The 23,198-nt window shown below is 43.8% G+C and overlaps 1 protein-coding gene across 4 annotated transcripts in view; it reads right to left on the bottom strand.

The window, feature by feature from the left end:
- The window catches only part of NAA35 (N-alpha-acetyltransferase 35, NatC auxiliary subunit), a 423,189-nt gene that overhangs the window by 352,867 nt on the left and 47,124 nt on the right, over positions 1 to 23,198 (bottom strand). For all 4 annotated transcript variants that reach the window (XM_078675799.1, XM_078675796.1, XM_078675797.1 and 1 more), the window contains exon 2: positions 7,504 to 7,632. In XM_078675799.1, coding sequence (XP_078531925.1) covers positions 7,504 to 7,627 — 124 coding nt within the window. In that variant the 5' untranslated portion in view covers positions 7,628 to 7,632. The remainder of the gene's footprint in view (positions 1 to 7,503; positions 7,633 to 23,198) is intronic.

A 23,198-nucleotide genomic window follows, 5' to 3' on the forward strand; every position in this document is an offset into this window, starting at 1 on the left:
GGGGGTGATGAGAGGGGGAGTGAGAAAATGAAGGGAATGAGAGGGGGTGGGAAGAGGAGTGGACAAGGGAAGAGAAAGGAGTGAACATGTTCAGAGTCCGTAACATTAGATACCCCAATACTTGTTGAGAAGAAGTACTTTGAGTTCCTTTTTGAAGAGAGGGTAAGAGAGGTTGCAGCGAAGATCCTTAGGGAGAGAGTTCCAAATTGTAGGAGCGTTACCAGAGTACGCACGGGATTGGGTCTTTTGACATTTGAGTCTGGGTGGGATCAAGACAAGGGAGTTTGTGCTCCTCAGGGACCTGGAGCAACCTGCTTTGTGTAGTTTTGTTGTAAGGTAAGAAGGGGTGTTTTGGTGAAGAGCTTTGTGAGTGATGCAGGCAATCTTGTAGGTGGATCTTCCTTCTATTGGGAGCCAATTGAGATTTTTGAGGACGGGGGAGATGTGATCAAATTTTTACAATCAGAGATGAGTCTCGCAGCTAGATTGAGGACAGAATTAATCGGTGCAAGATGGATTTTAGGGGTGCCAGCCAAAGTGGCGTTGCCATAGTCAATTCTGGAAAGGACAAGCGATTGGACAACAAGTTTGAAATCGTCTGCTGGAATAAATGGTTTAAGTTTCTTGAGAAGGGTGAAAAGCGCACTTTTGGATGCAATTTTAATGTGGGGGATGAGATTTAGATTCTGGTCGATACTGATGCCTAGGGATTTGACAGAATTAGAGGTGGAGAGTGGGCAGCTAAGAGCTTTGATGTCATTTATCCAGAGTTGAATGGGAAGGGAGTTGTTTTTGGGGGAGATAAGGATGATTTCAGTTTTATTCTGGTTCAGTTTGAGATGGTTCCGATGGAACCAGGTTTGAATTCTGGTCAAGGTCTCATTGAGGTGGAGAATGTCTTTGTGGGATTTGATCTTGTAATATAATTGGGTGAAGGAAAAATTTTGTAGAAGGAAAAAGACAGTATAGAAAGATTGCACCAAGTAAAGGCGGATGCACCTGAATGCATTGAAGAATTAATGCTGAAGAATTCTTTTTTACGGGCTAGGCGCTTTCCCTTCTTTAGCACTGGACATGGACTACAGTTACTCGTAGGAATGAATACAACACAAAGTAGTCTAAAAAAGTCAAAAAGAGGGCACTAAAGAACCAGTCCTTATCCAGAGCGTTTTTGAGATTAACTGTGCCAATATTAGAATACACTCTAGATTCTGTTCTATTAATAATAATTGTAGAACATGTGAAGGGATCTATATGCAGCTGATTTAGACACTTCTGGATCACTGATAAGTCTGAACAGTTGGCCTTTTGGCTGCAAAACCTAAAACGTGACGTACAATCAACCTGACTAACCCTTGCCTAAACAGATTATTCATTATTCCTACAAACCTGCTTGACATCACAAGCTCTCTTTGTGATGAAAAGTTCAATTTGATCAATGAAATAGCCCAGAGGTCTCATGGCGTTGAAGTCTTATTCACAATCCTCTTTGAAATACCTATAAAATACTAAGAAGATAAGTACCAAAAAAACTATAACTGAGAGCACTCTTTATTGGATTGCGAATAGAGGGTCGGGCTGTGAGGCAGATAGTGACAACCTTCTGGGCATCTGAAAATCGCTGCACTTTCCATTGTACTGCAGTTCCCAGGTCTTAGGAAACGCCACATGAGGCGTGCACTGCGGGCTGTGAGTTTTACTCACCTGGGATTGCCTTCCCTAGAACTACTGGGCTTCTAGCTGCTGTTCCTTGCTCTATGCTTTATCGTCTTTAAGCACCTTTTTCCTGTCAGCGTCTCAGGGCTGAGGTCTGGAGAGAAACAGAACCTCTCTTTAGCCATCATCATTTTGTCTCCATTTATAGATTCGAGGAGCTTCTCTCCATTCCATCTTAAAAAGGCTCACCATCACTGTTTTACTACCTACAACACAGTCACCTTGATGATTCCGGGACATTGTGTAACATGTCCTCACAATCTTTTGTAGCGCTCTGTCTCCATGTTCAGCACTCCTCAAAAAAAAGCACACAGATCAGGCTGTAAGTCTGCCACAGGAATCTTCGCTAGAACCTCCAACACACATTTGTGTACCAGTCTGCAAAATGTCAAGGTGATCATCAATTTTGGCTTCTGTAGGAAGCTGGCTCTTTATATGCTATACCAAAAAGAGGTATACTGTGCAAAGAGTTCAGGTATTCCCTTACTAGTGTCAGGGGCTTGCTCTAACAATCCCACGCACACTTTTGAGGGTATCACATATCTTTATATATGTTTAGGCACCAGAATCAATACAATCAGGTAAGTATGTTTTTCAAGAGAAATACTTCTGCATTTAAAAAGTCCACACAGTGCATTTATCAGAAGCTACAATGTTATCCTTTGGAGGCAAACCAAGTACAGTATTCAAGTACAGTACAGCAACTTAAATGACCAATCTCCTGGACATTAGGTGAGTATGGGACAAGGTCCAAGGCACCACTAACAAGTCACCACAGGCGGCACTGGGGCGGCCAAGTGCAGAGTTGCTTTCGGCACTGGGTGCCTAATGTTATCCTATGGGGATCGGTCCGGTTGAAAAGATGATGCAGCTTGGACTGGGAAGCCAGTCCGTCTGAACTACAAGATGGGGGGGTGGGGGGGCGGGGTGCAGAGGTCTCCTAATGCTTGGGGACATGGAGACACCTTTGGTTCTCTTCTTCAAGGGCCAGAGGCGATGGATTCAGAGATGTCTTCAGGTGTCAGATTTTCGTCACCAGAAGCACTCGCGGTAGAGGGGGCCCGCAAACAGAGGCTGCAGGCGGCTGCGTGAAGTTCACAGTCAGCAAGTCCAAGGTGAGCTTGGTCTCTGGAGGGTCGGGGACCACGCTGGCACCACTGACCCACTTCAGCTCAGGACAGGCAGCATGGGTGCAGTGGGGCTTTCCGGTGTCAGATTATGCCGGTCCGGAGTCCTCTCTGGTCTCTTTGGGTGCCTGCAGGATCCAGGGAAGCAGCTCTGCTGCTCCACAAGAGTTTCTGAGTGCTGGCAGTCCTCCCAGTTTTTTTGAGGCATAGCAGCTTACAGGATGAGTCGACTTTGATGCAATCATCGGGAATAGCAGACAAGCCGGCAGGTTTGATGCCAAGTCAGCTGCTTCTTCCACAGTTCTTGCCTTTTGCAGCACTTAGGTCTTCTTTTGGTCAACAAGATCTTATTTCCTGGTGCCATTACTGAATTTAGGGGCGTTAGGGGACTATTGGGTAATGGTCAAAGGGCTACTTACCCTTGGGGTTACTACGCCTCCTATATGTCCACTTCAAGAAGGAAGTGGGCAGAACCCTGTCCAAAAGATCGTAAATTTGCCATCACCTAGATGTTCACTTTTGAAAAGTTGCATTCACTTCAGGTATCCCAGTTCAGGGGGGATGCTCACTAGAGGGGGGACACGCCAGTCTCGCCCAGCTAATTTTCCTGTCTGTCCAGGTGCCAAAGGGCATAGGACAAAGGGGGTCGGTTTCCTCTCCTATAAGAAAAGCCAGATTTACATACCAAAGATAGTGGGCCTCTTTTCACACCTCCCCCCCCGCCCACAGGATGACCTTTAGATTAGCATTCCAGGGCAGGGAACTTCAAAGCACTCCCCGCTCAAGCAGGCTTGGTTTATGTCCCCCAGAGAGCAAAGGCCTCACCCTTGTGGGGTCAGCAACTCATCTCCGATGGCAGGATGTCGAGAACCAGTCAGTCAGCGCACCAGTCACTGTTTGGGTTTCCGGGGGCACCTCCAAGGTATCCTCTGGGTAAATGTATTACTAAACCCGGCACTGGCAGTGTGGGTTTATTAATAAGAGATGTTTGATACCAAACATCCCTACTTTCATTGAAGCCATCATGTAGCTGGAGAACTCGTTTTCACCAGTGTCCAGCACATGCTTTTAAAATGGCTTCCCTAATCACTCGTACTAGCAGTAATGGAACTGACCAGTAGGGGGTAATATCTGCTCAGGCAGTTAGACCCTCACATGTAGTACAGTGCACCTTGTCTTGAAGCTGTAAGGCCTGCAGTAGGGGTGACCTACCTATACTGCATGCGGTGTCTGCAGGCATGGCACACAGGCAGTGTGCCATGTCATGTTTTCACTTTTGTCTGCAAAAAAGACACACAGCCTGCAGGGGCCGTTTACATGAGCTTGGTGAGTAGTCCCATAGGATGGCACAATATGTGCTGCCAGCCGAGGGGACCCTCTCTAGTACCTCAGATACGGGGTACTATTTACTAGGGAATTACAGAGGGTACTAAAGGCATCGCCAATTGGGGTAAACAATTGCACAGTTTTGGGAATGAGATCTGGCACTCGGGATCTGGTTAGCAGGAACCCAGTGCACTTCCAGTCGAAATCACATCAAATATCAGGCAAAAAGTGGGGAGTGGCCATGTCAAAATGGGTACTTTCCTACAGCTTCCAACAGCATAACAGCACTAATCACCTTGTTCCTGAAGGCATTTAACTCTTTCACATCCTTAGATTAATCTTGTACCGGCCCCTCCATTACCTGCAGCTTCAACTTCACCATGTCCTGCTCTTTCTCAAACTAGGCTACCCCATAACTTAACCCCTCAAGCTTATCTTTCACAATGTTCACAGCTTGTTCAGTGTTCATTGTTGTTTCACCCACTTCTGAGTGCAGAGCAGTAATGGAGCACAGAAGTGTCCTTTTAGCTGGCGAAAGCTCATAATCATCGGCAGTCACAAACAGATGCTTTCCGGGCCACGACTAAACTCTAACTTCGGAGGGCTAACAGGTCAACCAAGGGAGGCACGTCTAACACTTCAAATAATGGGGTGGGGTTATCCATGGATTCAATACAAATAAATAGAGTGATAAATTGTGTACTTTAGACATATTGGTCAAGCCGATACAATTGCAACAAACACGTTTTAGTAGATTTAACAATGTTTATAGGCTACTGACGGGAGACCTTTGAAAAGGGAAATGAGTGATTTGACAACTAAAAAGCAACTTCAACAGATTTCAAAACAAAGCATGATAGAACCAGTTTTTTCAATGTTCTTGAAAGATAACTACTCTTTTTCGCAATACTCAGAAGACATCTTCTGTGAAACAACAATATACTTATGAAATAAAAATAATTTGATATCCAACTTTAGTGTGAATTATTTTAACATTACAGCAAGTACATTCATCAACGTATATAATAGGAGCTTTGCATGAAATAACATATCAAGACATGTCTTCATCTTGGTAGGCAGTATCAGTTACTTTACATCGATAGACCATAAAATGAACACCATTTCCCCTACACCCTTTCATGCTTGTGGAGGCATCCATGAGCAGCAAAAACAGGCCTTTCTTGTTGCGCACAACAGTCTACCCCCCTGTCCCAACACGAGATCGAGGAGGGTATCGGATGCTTCCAGTCAGAGACCATATCTCTTTTGGCCACCACCCCAAGGAGAGTTTGCTCGGCCCGAGGGACCGTCCAACTCCTCCACCAGCCCTAACAAAGCATTGCGAGGGCCAATTTAAGTGACCGTCCAAGAACTACTGAAAGATCCTGACCCACCCCAAACCAGAAGGAGCACAGCACCGGAAAATCCCAGACCATGTGGAAGAAATCTGCAGCGGAGAGCAGGCAGCGCATACCAGGAGCCTTGGCATTAGGTGATATTCGTTGCCAGTAGCGAGGAGAGAGATAAGTTGCGTGGAGATAATTTATTTGTATCATGCGCATACAGGCCTCCCTCCAGTCGTCCTCATCAAGGTCTCCCACCAAGTTCTCCCACTTCTGTCTAAGCAACCCAAAGCCATCAGGAGCATGAATGACCAGAGAGCGGCATATAGACGAGACGGCTCCTTTTCACAGGAGCCCTAGGAAGATCTTAGCCTCGAGCGGACTGTATTCTGGGAGCAGAGTGTTTGGTGTAATGTGTTGTTGCGAGGCAGTTGAAGAAAGCAGAAGAACTGGGAGTTGGCTAATGCATACAGATCCTTTAGTGCTTGGAGGGACATTACGTCCCCCTTAATACACATCCCCCACATATGAGATGCCAATGCAGTTCCATTGAGCAAAAACCCTCGAGGGCAGAAAGATGCTCAAACCATGTACTCCGCCACAGAGGAATCATCACAGTCAGATGGTCTCAAAGGATGAGACATAAGACTGCCCTCCAGCAGAGAAGGGACACCAGCGTGCATGACAGCAACAAGGGTAACTGCGCCCCATAAAGAAGGTTGAGATGGCCAACGAGACCCAAAGGTGAACTTTCAGATGGTAGGTAGAATCGTCCCAGCCTCCGGAGAACCAATCATTAACTGTTACCAAGTGTGCCACAAATAAATATATATATATCTCAATCAGCCCAAGGCCACCATCGAAGGGTGACTTACGAGCCGAATGAAAAGTCACCCTATGACACCAACAGCCCATATAAAGTTCATAAGTACGGAGGTCAAGGAGTGAGACCACCTACGGGGGATAGTGTAAGGAAAGTTTCCCAGGACATATAAATGACAGGGTAGAAATACAATCTTAAAGAGCGCGATACGCCACATGTGATTGAGGGGTTGTCTGGCCGACCGTTGCAGGTCCCGGGGCTTGGGTCCGGCCGTGAAAGCTGAGTCCATGCCAGGTCGGGAAGGCAAGAGACATGAATCCCCAGGTATTTAAAGGAATTCCGTCGGACAGGGATATCTGGGATCCAGCTCTGCCGACCCCCAACCCCTCCCTCAGCGTCTCCCTCACATCCACCAAATGAGATTTACTAGCGTTTATTTGGAGGCACAAAGCTTTGCCATAGATACAAAGGCTCTCGGGGCATCGGGGGTCTGAGGATACCTGAGAAACAGAAGAATGTCATCAGCATATAATGCTATGCTGTCCTATGCTGTTCTCGAATCCATTTCCCCACCTCCTTACCTTTATCTGGGCATCGCACGGTATGAGATGCGCCAGGGGCTCCATACCAAGAGTGAACAGTAAAGGAGAAAATGGGCAGCCCTGGCGCATACCCCGCTGAATGGGAAAGGGGGCAGAAATAACACCATTCACCCAGACCTGGGCTGTTGGAGCATTACAACACGCTAGGCCAATACTTTTAATTGACGCAGTAAATGCAACATCAAAAGATAGCATTTTCTACGTCCCTCATACATCTTATCATACGCTGACAGGACCAGAATATGCATGACCATCCCAGGTACTAATGGGGCCAAAAGTATGGAAGAAATCTCACTCCTCCCTCACTCACACTGATTGTCATGCTTCAACGAGTTTTACTAAACATTAAGTATGAGCCTTGCTTGTCCACCCTCTCAAACTCTTAGTTGTGCAGAGAGAATAGATTATATAACAGGTATAATACAAATACTGTAAATGACTGTATGAATCTCTAGAGTACTCTCTGCATGGATTTCCTTATGAGGAATGTCTATTATTCTGTTGCATGATTACTGTTTATGGATAGGTTTGGAGAAATGTAAAGATTACTTTCTAAAATGTGTTACCTCCACATGCATCTTTGAACTCCTGCGTGATATCAATCCAGCTTGCATTGTTCTTTTCCATCTTGTCATGCATTGGGAGCTCCCAGGCTGAATCGTCGTCCTCTACTGAAGCTTTCACAACCATTGTACCTGTGAATTCAAAAAAGGATTTAGATATTGAATAAATTGCTACAGGTTAAAAAAATGCATCAACACAATGAGTCCAATTAAAAACTGAACTTATTTCCATAACAATAATTCTGGAACCCATTTCAACAAGTCCCAGTAGCTCTGTCCCTCTAGCAAAGGCAAAAACATCTGTAAACACTACTATTAGTCTTCATGCACAGTTGAGTGAGTAGTAATACCCTGAAAAGTGTACGCTAAACCACCGGATTGCTTGCTATTGTACCTGTTTTTCTTACACCGGTTTAGCTTGAGCTCTTGTACGTTTCTGTTCTACTGCTCCATTTGCAAAATTAAGTTAGCCACGGGATCTTCTGTGCACAGGCCTCAATAAGCTGATGAATGGAGCACGGACGTTTGACATGCCAGAAAAGGCCTGAACCTGCCAAATGTCTGGCGCTGGCTCAGTCCTTGTAATATACAACAGTTAAGTCATTTCTGTGCTGACTCCCAATTCCTGGGTACCTCTCCATTTCTCCCTGGGGGGGGGGGGGGGGTTTGTGGAGAAAATAACGTGATGTTTCATTTCACGAAGGAAAATGTAAAATACTAAAAAGTGATTCCATTCAAAAAGCAATCACCAATAGTGTTATTAAATAGATATAAGAGAGTCTGGGGAGCAGAATGTGTAGGAGGGGCTATGTAACATCAAGTGCATGTTCCTTTTGAAACCCGTATTTAGGTCTGGGTGTTGTTAGGGCTGATGACAAACAGATCTAGTACTAACAATATACAAAGAGTGTGCTTTGCATTTACCTCTTTCAATGGTTGTTTTTTTTTTCCGCCCGGGCCCTTTCAGTAATTAGTGTGACATCTTAGCTGAGCTCATTGCATTATTGACTGGGGGTGAGTGCTTGTATTGTCAACGCTCCGTCCATCATTTCCTTTGGTTTTTCTTTGTTCGCCATAAGTTGGCAGGGTATGCTCAGACGTGAGGCCCTTGCTCACTTTGACACTGGATTCAAGCAAGCCGGGCTGAAGACGGCTGAAATGCCAGAAGCCGGTCCTCGGTAGCTTGTTTCCGGTCCAGGGAAGGCATGGCTTGGCAGTTCGGGCTGGACTGTTCCCATTAGGCACAGGGTCAGACTGATTTGCATATGGCCATGTCTGAACTGGAGTGGCAGAGTGGGCTAAAGAACGGTGATGGATTCAACCCAGATCAGTTGACTGGGGGTGAGTGCTTGTATTGTCAACGCTCCGTCCATCATTTCCTTTGTTTGCCATAAGTTGGCAGGGTATGCTCAGACGTGAGTCCCTTGCTCACTTTGCCACTGGATTCAAGCAAGCCGGGCTGAAGATGGCTGAAATGCCAGAAACCGGTCCTCGGTAGCTTATTTCCGGTCCAGGGAAGGCATGGCTTGGCAGTTCGGGCTGGACTGTTCCCATGAGGCACAGGGTCAGACTGATTTGCATATGGCCATGTCTGAACTGGGGTGGCAGAGTGGGCTAAAGAACGGTGATGGAGTAAACCCAGATCAGTTGACTGGGGGTGAGTGCTTGGATTGTCAATTCTCCGTCCATCATTTCCAATGGCGTAGCTAGGGGGGGCGGTCCGCCCCAGGCGGCAGCTGTGTTGTCCTAGTGGCCAGCCCAGGATTCACTTAGGCACATTGTCGAGCAGCACAGTGCACAGCACACCTCACGTGTATCTAAGTGCACGCGCACCTGGTCCCAGGGGCCAGGCCATCAATATTGTAGCGCGCAAAAGTGCTACCATTAAAGGCCCTGGGCATTTTGGGCCAGCCCCCGCACTGTGCTTTTAAAATGCAGAAGTGATGCGCAGGCGCTCGCTCGCGCGCCACCACTACGCACTCTTGGAGTGCCGGGTATTTTCTGCAGACAGTCCAGCTACATTAAGAACACCAGTCTCACTTAGTTTGAGACCGACCACCACCGCTCCAAGCCGCCTACATAAGGAGGTCCTCCTAGGTAAGCTTTAGTTCATTCGGTTTCTCTTAAGCGTCCGATGCCCGACATTGAATGCAGTGCTCCCAAAAAGTCAAATATCCTCCTATGTTCGCCGCCCGCCCGTCTCTCTGCTCTCGTCTCCGTCCTCGTGTGCTCTGTTATGCGAGGCTCACCCCCAGCGCCGCAATAAGCAAAAATTCTGTTAATTACATTTTGTGGACCAGCAAGGACACCAAACGTGTCTCAGTGGAAACTAGAAGCACTCCCACAGCCACAGACGAAAACCGACAGCTGGTAAAATAGAACAGGGAAAGAAAGAAGGAATGTCAGAAGAAAAGGGTGAAAAAAAAGGAAGTAGGGATAATGGAGTAGGAGGATGAATGGATATGTGGGTGAATGAGTGGGTGAAAGAAGTGAATGATGATGGATGGACACATGAAAGTATAGTAAAGTAAAGGGATGGGTGAGTGCATGAATGGATAGGTGGATGGGCAAGTGAAAGGATGGCAGAACAAATGGATGCATCGTTGAGTGAATGAATAGGTGGAGGGACAGCTGAAAGGAGGATAGAGTAAAGGGATGGATGAGTGGGCGAAAGATCTGTGAATGGAAGTCGTAGTGGATGGATGGCTAGGTAGATAAATGGATAGAATGGGGAAAGATTGAATGATGGATGAAAGAATGAATGGATGACAGAATCTAAAGGTGAAATAGTGGATGCCAGTAGGTGGATGGAAGGGTGAAAGAATGAATAGATAGATGCATGGATGAAAGAGATAACGAAGCTGTTCTATTGCTATAGCTTTGCCCATGTTTCTAAATACTGTTGTTGTTTGGTAGAGGGTGGGTGTAGAGTGTGACCTATGTGGGAGTTGTTTTGGTGGTGTGCTTGATGTCTAGCAGGTGGTTTTACTGCTGTGGTCTTGTAGCAGCAGTTCAGTATGGAGAGGTGTAAGAGGAGGAAGGGATACATTTACTTATGCGTTTATCTGCCATTTTAGTGCTGGTGGGCCTTCATCAACTGAGACTTGACCTTCGAGGTTTGCTCTATGCTTACGCCGCAGTTTCACACCCTTTCTTACGCATTGGAGTAGAGAGTGGCGTCATAACTTAAACCCTGCCAATCAACCCCTGCTGCTCGCCGAAAGTTTTTCCCAGATCCATCCTCCCTGCCGCTACCTGCCATGGGCGGCAATCTGGGGGATAGCCCCGGGCGCCAGAAGCTCTAGCTACGCCTCTGATCATTTCCTTTGGTTTTTCTCTCATTGCATTATTCACATCTTACCTAATGCCATTGACTGTTTGTGTTTTGCCTTCCAACACCATTTTAGTGGTTGCATGGACTGCATAATAGTCTATTTTACAACTGTCTCTAACTCTAATGTGCTAGCGCTGCATGCTTAAGCAGACTAAACCCAGACCTGCTGGCTTTGCAAGCGCTTGATAAGTTAGTTGGCCATGGTGATGAAATGCAGCTGTGAAGAGGAAACGGGCATGTGCTTCCATTGTACCTCCCTACCCCTTGTCCCACCTCCAGAAAGCCCTGTAAAAGCTACATTTTGGGAAACTGAACGGAAAGACTGCAACTCAGCATAAGTTTCCTTTTGTTTTTATTGGAAGTGAGATTTTTGCTAGCTTGTGTTTTAAAAAGACATCATTGTTGTTTATTTAAATGGTGCATTTTAAAACAATAACTAGCAAAGACCAGGTTTAAAGTCAAAATCAAGAAATCATTTAAAACAGAAGGCAAAAATAGTAATTCCAAATCAAAATGTCAAAACATTCTCAAAATGCGAAATAATGGAACTTAGCATATGGCTCATTCTCTATTCTTCTCAAGTCGCCAGAATCAGATACAGTCTAACACATCGCATCAACATGCAGAAATATTCTAAACACTGAGTCAAAGAACAAACTGTCATAGTGACTGTTCAGTTTTAAAATCAAGTTAAGTCTGTAAAATCTCTACATACAAAGTCAATAAGAGAGCCGACATGGAGTCTTCCTCCAAAGACAAGAAGGGAAAGTCTGGCAAACATTACAAAAACACCATGTTATATAGGTTTTCTAACAGAAATTGCACTGTCCACATGGTGTAAAACACGTTGCTTCACAATATTCTGCAGTAAAACATAAAACACATCACATGGAAAATTACTTTTTCTCCAGTACTAATGAACAGTCCTGTATTATGTCACATAAGGGAAAACAAAGGCACAATTAAAATTATTTACACACCATCCTCTAGCCATAGGAAGTGACCTTATAAAGATACAGTCGAGCTCTGCTCCTTTCTCCAAGACATCAGGAACACAGAGAAGAATATATTTTAAAGATACAGCAAAAATAAGACCATCAAATGTGCAAAGTGCAACAAATGGAAGTGAATTGGAGGCCTAGTCATATTGACTTGCAAAAAACGTTATTTTAAATACTGTTCAATAATATTATTTGAAACCTATTCATGTTAACTAAACGCCCTATTGTTCATTATAAATTCACATTGCCACACTCAATCAATCAATAATAATCTTTATGCCACACAGCATTTGTGGTCGCCAAGAGGGACATTGCCGCGCATTGGCTGGACACTGCTTCTCCCACTCTAGGACGCTGGCGTTGGGGAGTGGATTGGTGCGCTGCGCAGGAGCGGCCTTTATATGTAGCCAGGGGGTGCCCTGAGAAATTTCGCTGCATGTGGGGTAAATGGGTCAGGGTACTCTATGATTGAGATGGTGTGGTCCGCTCTTCGGATTCATGTGGATAAGCTATTATTGATTTCTTTATGCAATCTTGCTGTCACATTGATGTGATTTTTCCCTATTCTGAAAATGGACAATGTGGCTCTAAATGGTACTGTTTGATGTTCCATCCAAAACTCAATAAAATTGGTTGTCAAAAAAAATAATCTTTATGCCGCGGCATTGTAGCGTCCATAAAAGATTTTTCGCAACACAAGGCAAACAACAGAACAATTCGTAAGTCATGTCAGATACAGACTGCATAAAATACACAATGAAACATTACAATATAATAGCAGCTATGTGTAAAAACAACATAGTTCTAGGTGCTCTTGCTGCAGATTTTAAAAAGGACCCAATGTGCAAAATAGCTTCATCATTAATTAAAAGTAGTAGGAATCTAAAAGCTGGCCTGCATTGCTCAATAATAATAAACAAAAAATGTGTGTGGAGGGTTGAGGGGAAGTTTAACGACCGGTCTGCTCATTCCCCTGCTGCTAGAATATGAAATGCACAGAAGAGCAGACCAAGTCAGGGAATGGTGTATGACTATGTTGGTAACCATGGGACAGTTGAGAGTACGTGTGAGCAAATGCCATTGAGATGCATAGGCTAAAACCAAACCCATCAGCCCAGCCATTTGCTGGAGTTGTCGTCATATGGGTTTTTTTTTTTTGGAAAACATTCAATACCACATCCGACTATGTCATGCCGGTGTAGGAATGAGTGTCAGTACTATAGCCATAGAACTCATCTCAAGGTGGTATTGATACAGTGCAGTGCTACAGTGATAGTGATATATAAAATTAAGTACTCAGACTGATACATACATTCTAATAAAGGTCTGAGTGTCAAAAATTAAAAACACGCCTAGTAGTAAGACTACCCTGTGGCGCTATGCAGAACGGTCGTCATGTTTCAGCCAAATAGGGAGTACCCTGGCTTTCTTCAGGACCTTAAATATATAACGGCTACTGCAACTACAAAAAGATATATATAGTGTGTATTGAGAAATAACTGAATGTACTAAGAAAAAGTTACATTACTACCAGGAACTTGTACAATTAGGTAGTCCACCGGAGGGAAAGAAGCATGTCTTCTTCCTGACAAAAAACAGAAAACACAAGAATGTTTTTCTTTCCAACAGCAATAAATTACACACATACTATCGCATGAACACACAGAGACCACATAGAAAGACACCTGCATGAATAATTGACATTCAGCATTTTTTAGCAGAGTTAATAAATCATTGAGAAGACTGGCTTGGGCGGGTAAACAGGCTCAGATATGATGGGGAGTGCTCACTCTGCCATACCATATGGGAGGACTTGGCACACCTGACCTTGAGTTATATTATAGGGCGGCGCAAGGAGCGCAAGCTCATAGTTGGATCCATGGTGCGGAGGACATACCGTATCTCCGGCTAGAAAAGCTCTTTGCCGAGCCTCTCCCCCTCCCAGCAATGATTTTTGTACCGGTAGATCGCATGAAGGGGATACTGGACTCCCTCAACTCGACGCAACATGCATGGCACAGCCGGTTACAGATGCAAGTGGGGGCACTGGTATATTCCCCGGAGATGCCAATAGAATGGATGGTTTAGCTGGCCCCCTGCAGAGACGGAGGGGTCACACGAGCGCTGCATGCATTAAACATAACCAAAGCGGGGGACCTGTTCTTAGGCGAAATTGCAAAGAAAATGGGATGAGGCTACGGATGCTGCAGAAGCTCCCACCCTACTTCAACGCTTTCAGTTCCACAGAGTGCAAAGGGTGCTACACCAACAGTTTGGGGATGACATGAATGAACCCCCAGAGGTAAAAGAATTGTCGTATATAATAAAAACTAAGTCACCTCACAAAATCGTCTCCAACATATACAAGCTGGCGATGTCTCACAGAGCAAACCACTACACAAAGGCCAAATAGGCCTTGCAACGAGGTCTGGGCATGACAAAAGACAATGTCATGTGGTCCTACTGCTGAAACAACACGAAATGCATATCATTACACGGCAAACATACACTTATCCACTTTAAATACATCAACAGAGTGTACTATACACCGGAGAGATTGCATAGATACGGGCTGAGGGAGGAAGCAACCTGTGATAGATGTCACTCTCCAGCAGCTGATTTCATGCACCTAGTGTGGAGTTGCCCTTGTGGTTCTAGGTATTGGGAACAAGTCCTCCGTGAACTGAGCACCATAGTAGGCTCGGAAATTGCTCCCGACCCAGCTGTGGCACTGTTGGGATATTCTAAACCACTGCCTAAGGTGTTGCGCAGACTAGTGGACATGGTTACTAATGGCAAAGCGTAGAGTAGCAATGTGCTGGATGAGGGGCCCTCTGCCTACATTAAAACAGTGGTCACACGATGTGCTTTATTGTTGCACGCAATCGGAAAACTTTAGCGAACTGCTCCCCCTTTGGAGCAGGCCGAAGAATTTTGGGGGGCTATACACAACATATTTGCTTAATAAAGAGGATGGCCCTACTAGTGAGACAACAACAGAGCCCGGAGTAAGCACCAACTCCATAGAGTAAAGTTCTGTTGCACGAACTCGGACGCACATACACCTTAGGGCACATAGCAGAGCCCAGACCCATGAACGGCACATTAACGGCGTAGTTGGCAAGGGTAGGAAACCCGATGGTGCTGGAGACCTAGCAGGAGGGAAAAGGCGCTGATTGGCAGCCGATTATGGGCTTAGTGGCTACAAATTAAAGCTAGATGTAGGATCTCCTGACAGTAGCAAGCTATGTTGACATCTCTTTGTTTGTTTCGAATTTTGGGAAATGTTTAGGACTACTGATACGCAAAAGAGACGCACCGCAGAGTAATAGGCGTGGTAACACTGAATACGTGACGCTGCCTTTCCTCCGGGTTGTTGGCTACAAAGCTGTGTATGGTGCCTTCTATGTATAAGCCGCCGGCCCCAGGGTTGTAGGCATGTGGCTGTTTATTTCAGTGCCTATCTTCTTTTCAATAAAACTGTTAAAAAAAAAAAAAAGATACAGGGAATAGTGGGTGACCACTACTAAAAGCTGAATAATATACTTAACATATAAAAACATAAACAAGTGTTCTTACAACTTTTCTGCGCTTGCGACAAAAAGTACGAGTTTTTACTCTACCTTTCAAGACACACCGGGATTTAGATGCTTTTGCTCAATGTTTAAGGTATGTTCTACTTTAATACGATAAAAAATTTTCACCATTTAGATACATTCATGTACCCGTTGCAGATTTTTGTCAGGTTTTCTTATTTACAGGTGTAAATATTGTGTTCATGTTGTAAATTTATGTTTCCTGAGGAAGGGCATGATGCCTTGAATGCATGGTGGAAGAGAAAAAAAAACTTAAAACGTCTAATCCTCGGAATACATTTTACATCGAACGTTGAGGAACTAAAAGCTATAAAATTATGCACAGCTATTTATTGCAATAACTTTTGTATATATTGCATTTACGGGCAAGGACTAATTAATGAAAAGTACTGAAACTATAAATACAGCGATCAAGGCAAATGAGAACCTTAAGTTTAATTAATAACTGTGCAGAGCAGATACCAATCAGGCAGGTCAGCTGCAAGACTAGTCTGTAAATGAGAATATACAGACCAGTCATTCACTAGTTTGCATGCTAATGATTACAAAATGGTATTAAAGACACAAATGATTGTTTAAACAGGTGTGCCACCCAAAGAAACTTCTTTCCCTTTCTACTAAATGGCGGTAATGTTACCACAAACACAGCAATAATAACAGAGCTCATTTACATAGTGCACGTCAAACTGTAAAGTGCTTCTTAGTTCACTCTGACAAATCGGTATGAAATTGTGGAGGGGGTTTTCTGCACAATGGAATAATATAATTAAATATTAAAATAGAGTATTAGTAGATGTTATAAAAAAAATAAACTGTAAGAGATTTACATAACAATTATGTTGTAAGCTCAACGTATATTTAGACTTTTTTGCGTCAAGCCAGACCCTTTGGTCACTTTAGGGCATGCTCTGTTTCAGGGATTGCTGGCTTTTCCAGTGCTATTCAGCTTTCTAACTCGGTTGGAAGTCTTCCCTATGCTGACCAGAGAAAGTAAACTCTGCTTTAGTGGCAGAAGATTGCACCCTAAAAGAGGCTGATCCATGGCACAACATCCCTCTCAGCTTATGACGGACTACGAGGCGCCAGACTCCAAAGTTCAGGCAAAACAGTTGGATACCCAAGTTCTGATATCACTTGTTTGCTGCTCATCTTAATTTTATATGCATTTTGTAACAACTTCTTCTTTATCCATGTTGTCCAGTCTGTATGTTGTGTATTTACTTTTAATGGATTTTTTATCAAACTTTATTACGGCACTTTCTTGTGAATAAAGAACAGAGAAAAGTGTATGTCATCCTTGCATAGAGCAAACCTAGATCAAAGCCAGTGGAGTATTGTACAAAGGGAAAGATTGAAGAGGTAGCTAGGATCCACGCGTGGCAGGGCCCTGCCACTGTTCCAGATCCTAGATGCATAGATGGGTGTATAGACGGAGAAGGCCTTTTGCTTTGCTTTCTCTTTTTTCACTTCTGCTTCTCCAGTCTCATGTTGTCGCGACTGAGGGCATGAAGAGAGCAACCAGAGATGACGAGTTTGCCAACCAGAAAGTCTGGATTATAGAATGTAATAACTTTGAGGAGGATGCATGTGGTTTTGTAGATGTTAGGGACAGTAAGATGAGCTAGTGTTGTGCCATCAGAGTGAGGCGATTTGGTATTTCTTCAGGCTCTTGACAAGTGTGCTGCAGCATGTAGGATAATGCCGAGGGGGTCCAATGTGGAGTCTGAAAAGCCATGGAGCTTGGCACTGCCACTAAAGAGCTGTAGGTAGTAGCTGGCAGTAGCCTGTCCTTGTATTTTTGTTAATGTGTTGCTTGAAGATGAGATCAGAGTCCAGGGTGAATCCTTAGGTCCTTAGTCCTTAGTGAAAGTTGGGGTTCAACCCTGTCCAGGTTATTGAGCAGTGCTGGGGCTTGGTGTTTTCTTATTGTTCTTGGGGAATACCAGGAATTCTGCTTAGCTAGAGCACAGCTTTAGGCAATTGCTGCATTTTCAGGTCTGGATGATGCGCAATAGAGCTGTGTGTTGTGGGTATAGTTGTGAAAAATGTTATACTATCATCAGTGACTAGTATCACAAGGGGCTCCATATACAGGTAGAAAATGGCAGGGCTTGAGGACTTTGTTAGGCTAAGGTTCATGAGATCAGCACCAGAGTGAAACCTACAGAAAACACTCACAAGCTGTATGGGTGAACCTGGCCTGTGTGGGCTTGGACACTGGTAAAGCATTTCGAAGACATAAGAAAGAGCCGATTTGCTGGTTGATCCTGAGGGAGAGTGCAGAGGAAAAAAATAACAATGTCTGCATTGGGCAGACCCAAAAAATGACATCTCGCAGAGAACATACTCCAATGCAAAACAAGAAAGAAAACATTGACTCCTTTCAAGAAAGAAAGAAAGAAGCAGGCTCCGCTTTGCCTGGTGTTCAAATTGAATCTCAGAGAGCCAAGATAGATTACATCAGTGATTGTGCCATGTAACTTTAGAACATCGTAGGAAAGCACTACGACGCAGGATACAGGACTCATTTTACAATCAGAATGCAATGCTCTCAGAAAAATGAAGACTTGGAGAATAGGTCAAGAATGAACAACATATGCATCAGCAGTAGTGCATGCGGGGCCAAGAGGTAAAATAGCAAGGCTATGCTCAGAACTGCTAACAAAGAATTGTGTTGACTACTAAAAATATACAAACCTTTCAACTAAATAAATTGTGAGAAATGTATAGTTGACTAATGGAAGCCATACGAGTCCATAGATATCAAACGCCCATTCCTTCCCCTGCCGTCTACCGGACAATGCTGACACATGACATGTTGAACTGTAACTTTTGTCACCACTGTGAAAGACAACTGTGATCAACAGATATAATGATAGGACGGTCTTGAAAGCCTCATACGGCGTAGCGGGGTATCTATATCCTGCAACGCGAACCAGAACTCTGCAGCAGTGATGAACGGGCTCAGTGTTTTTACACACAGTAAATAAGGAGTCAGGGCTGCATTAAAGAGGGTGTTCTGGGAACATCAGTTTTAGAAATGCTAAATGAGGAATGTGAATATCAGCAGACACGAGCTCTGATCTAGCATAGGTGTACCCATAAAGTCTTTGGTGTAGAGCAGGCAGACTTCAGCAACTTCTGAGGTCTATGCACCTAAGTCTTCATTATTTAGTAAGCTGCAGTGTCCTTCTTAACAAACTAAGCTAGCAACCTCATCAGACCAAGAAACGCCCATATGCATGTTTTTTAAAACAAAAATAATCTGGAATCTGAAGATCCACTCTCCAGGCCAGACGTTTCACAATGAAATATTCATTGATTCGGTAGCAAATGAAAAGACAGCAAGTATTTATTGGCGCTTCAGATTTCAGCACATCCGTACATGAGTGAAATGAATTCAGCCCTTGTAGAGATACAGAATTACCTTCATCAATTAACTCAATCATAGTGCCTTAGAAACTGATGTAACTTCGTAACAATGTGGAACCTCATGTAAAGCGCTCTGATACCTCCGGGTCTAGCCAGCGCTATATAAAACACAAATAAATAAAATAAAAAAATAAGGGGTATAACACCCTTCTGTGCAATAAGCTCAGGCAGCCATAATGCAAAATTTCAGGCAATACTGTAAGTGATGTATTTCATGTACTCGGTAGGCTTTGTAAATAAAGTTTTACAGGAGAGATAATGATTAAGTACAACAAGAAATGTAAAAGCTTTTACAAGCACTGGGGGAAAAAACACAGTTCACTTGATTACTTGGAACTTCAAAAAGTATAATCCTTGACGATTACTCATTTTTGCAAGTTTCGAAAACAAGGAAAAGCCTCCACCACAATTCATAACAAATAGAAACTGAAGCCAAGAAACCCTACCTTTAAACTATAACACCAACCTTAAATGTCTCTCCTGAACGTAAAAGGTCTGGGAAGTAAAATAATGCCAGAAATTGTGGGTCACAACTTGCTGCAGCATGTGCCTGACATTGTGCTGCTCCAAGAAACACACTTGATGGGCAATGATTGTAGGTTCCTAGAGAGAGGTCAATGCGTGTCCCTGACACATGCAGATATTTCCCAGGGTCCAATCAGGTGGCAATCCTTGCAAGGAAAAATCCCCCTTTAAAAACGGTCAAGAAGTGGCTAGACCCTAATGGGTGTTTCATAAGGTTACAACAGAAATGGGGGAGCCAAAAGGTCACAATCTTCAAAGCCTATACACAAACCAGATTACAACAAAGTGGCTAGCATAATATAAGTGGACTCCACTCTGCATATACTAGAAGGGGATTTCAGAAATGTTATGGTAATGGATGTTGAAAGAACAAACCCTCCAACAGCATGCCCACCCCATACAACACACCACTCATAATTCATTGGGGCCATGGGTTTCACAGACATGTGGCTGAAGCACCCCAATGAGTAACAGCACTCACATTCTTCTGAGGAGCACAAAGTATTCTCCAGACTGGACTACATATTTAAGGATGTATGTCAGTACAACGCAATCTTTTAGATCGCGGGACTTGACATCGCAGGTTTTACAACGCAAGTCGTTACAACGACTTGCGTTGGAGGGCGCGGATTTAGGATTTTTTTTATTTTATATTCCAACACCAGTCCCCGTAACAGTAAGGAAGGTGTTGGACTATAAAGTTAAAGCATTCCTTATCCCACAGCGCCATCCAGTGCAAGTCGTAGTAACGACTTGCGTTGTAATTGCTGCGGGGAAAAGGTCGTGCGGTGTAAACACTGCGTTGTAAACGACGTTTCCCCATATTTAAGCCATCGGGGCATTCCCTCCTGAATAGACTTCCTAGCTAAGGGAATCTTGACTATTCACCCATGATTATGGAGATCGGAAAGAGAATCAGATAAGAGGAGATTAAAGGGAAACACCTGGGAGCTGTGAGACCCTGAGGTTATGGTAGAGATCGGGGTAAACTGTGATGTACTTCAAGGAGAACGAAAGAACAGTTCATTCTCCGGTGACATTATGGGAGGTGTACAAGGCAATCCTGATAGACAAAGCACAGTATGTTACAGCATGTAAGAAAAAATGGAAAGTGGAAGAAATTTGAAGGATAGAATTTAAACTCTTGAACCTAGAAAAGAGGTTGACTACCGCTTTGTGGGTGATGCAAAGCATCTTGAATGGGGATCTTCTGGCAACCAGTAACCAATGTAGGGCCTTAAAGGACGGTAAATGTGGGCTTGTGGCTTTATATGTATAAGTGGTCTGGCAGCAGAGTTCTGAATCCGTTGTAGTCTTGTCATAGTTGTTAAAGCTGATCCGAGGTGGAGACTATGGGCATAATCGAGATTTGACAGAACACGAGAGCTAGTAGCCTGGACCTTGTGTCGAAATCACAGGTGGGGGAAGACAAGTCAAATGTTTTTATAGTAATGAAGCTGGATCTGGCTAGTTTGTCCACGTTGGCATTCATTGATAGCTTGGAGTCCATGGGAATTCTGAGGTTTCTTACTTCTTTAGATACTTTAGGCGGTGTTACCAGATCATCAGGCCAGGCAGCGAGTGGGTCGTAATTTTTCCAATAGCCACATGAGTATTTCAGCTTTTGAAGCATTCAATTTAAGATGCATTGATCAACAACTCTGATTAAACTGAAAACGTGTGAAGATCCGATGTCTTTGGGGCTTTCCTGTTTAAGGTTTATTTGTGTGTCAACTGCATAGTTATAGCATGTGAGGATAAACGGATTGATCAGTGCCGGTAATTACATCATGTAGATGTTGAAAAGCATGGGTGAGATGATAGAGCCTTGAGGGACCCCTGCTTTTGTGAAGTACTGTTTGGATGAGAAAGAGGGGGTATGGGTGACGTTAGCTCTGTTTTGAAGTTAGGATGTGATCCCGTCAAGAGCAGTCCCCTCTATGCTGGCTTTGTAGACTCTTTGTAGAGTGGCATAGTCAACTGTGTCAACTGCAGCTGTGAGGTCCAAGAGAAGCAGTGCAGCAACCCCATGCTGGTCAACTGTGTTCTTAAGGTCATCCCAGAAGCAATTAGGGCAAATATTGTGCCTCTTCCTGGACGGAATCCTGTTTGGTAGTCTGAAAGTATGGATTCATCTTGAATAAATTGTGATATCTGTGCAAATGCTGCTCTTTCTATCAGTTTGCCAAGGAAAGGTCCATTTGTAATTGGTGTGTAGTTGCTGGGTTTAAGTGGGTCTAGGTTTGTTTTCATAGTAATGGACCTATGTACGACTTTTCTAGGTCTTCTGGAAATATTCCTGTAGTTAAGGAATTGTTGATGATTCTTTTTACAGGTTAGGCAGCAGAGGTAGTTAGAAGAATTTTCTTGAAGGTGTGTGCTGGACATGGGTCACAAGGTCTTCTGGCAGGCCCGCTTGCTTTGACCAGGTCCATAAATTCATTGTGCGATATTTGTTGTAAGAAATTCAGAGGCTGGGTTAGCCTACTCCTGGGGGTGGGAGGTGATCAGAAAAGGGTTGGGGTCTGGTGGTTTTTCTTTGTTTTAAATAGAAGTCCAACCTGTCTGCTTTGGTTATGTAATGATTTGTCAGTTTGTCTGTGAATTCTTGAGTACTGGGATGAGTGCCTTCTAGTCAATTTGGTTACGAAATTCTGTGAGAGTTTTATACAACTCTTTATTTGCACATTTGGCATTTCGAATTCTGTGTGAATAGTATCTTTTCTTTGCTTTTTTAATTTCTGACATGCATAATCTGTTAAGTTTCTGTAGGTGAAGTTTGTCTTGATTGGGGTTTGTTTTGAGCAAAGCAAGTTGCAGCTTTCCAATTTGCTGTTTTATCTCTTTTAGCTCTATATTTCTCCAAGTTGCCCGTTTTCTTTTGTTCTTTTGTGTTGTTCTGAGTGGTAGTAAGATATCAAAATCTTCCTGTAGCCACTCATAGTCCTTGAACCGAATGTATTGTGCCTAGATCGGTCTTGGATGTTAGTTGTGTTTCAAAATTTTCAAAATTGAATTTGTTCCACGGTCGATAGGTGGCTGCATGTACGGTTATTTCCGGTGTGTTGCTTTCTGGTGTTTTATGTCAGAAAACAAGCAAATGGTGGTCCGACCATGTGACTGGAGTAATCGTTTGAAAGGTAACTATTTCTAGATTTGCAAACATGACATCTAGAATGTGTCCAGCAATGTGTGTAGGTTTGTGGACGATCTGATGAAGGTTAAGTGTATCTAGTCCAGTGAGGATTGTTTTTGGATATGGAATATTTTGTTTGTCAAAACAAATGTTTAGGTCACCAAGAATGCATAAGTTGGAGTGTAGGGTTATCAGGTTTGAAACAGTGTCTAGAAGTGTGTCTGGGAAGGTTGCATTGCTATGTGGAGGTCTGTAAAGGAGTAGAAAGTTACATAAGCAAGAGGGTGTAGGGTTGCATCTGGTGGAGAGGACTTCACAACCTTGTAAGGAGATGTTGTCAGCTTTACTGAAATGTAATGTTTGCTTGACACAACAGCTAGGTTACCTCCTCTTTGCCAATACAATTCTGTGGGATAGTTTGATAGCAGGGTTCTACAAAGTGTTGCAAACTGCTAGTTGAGAAGAAAGTTAGGTGCAATTTTTCTATGCACATAGGTGGGTGCAACTTATTTCCATGGCTTTCAGTTAAAGCAGTATTTTTCTCAGAAAAGCCCAAATTCTGAATGGGGGCAAGGGAGTTGCCTGTCTGCATTTTGTGCGTTGGCATCAAGCTAGGGTTTAAAGAAACAATTGAGGTAAGATTAATATAACTAGGGCCACTAGAATGATGCAAT

This window comes from Lissotriton helveticus, chromosome 2_1, assembly GCF_964261635.1.
Source record: "Lissotriton helveticus chromosome 2_1, aLisHel1.1, whole genome shotgun sequence".
Classification (NCBI taxonomy): Eukaryota; Metazoa; Chordata; class Amphibia; order Caudata; family Salamandridae; genus Lissotriton; species Lissotriton helveticus.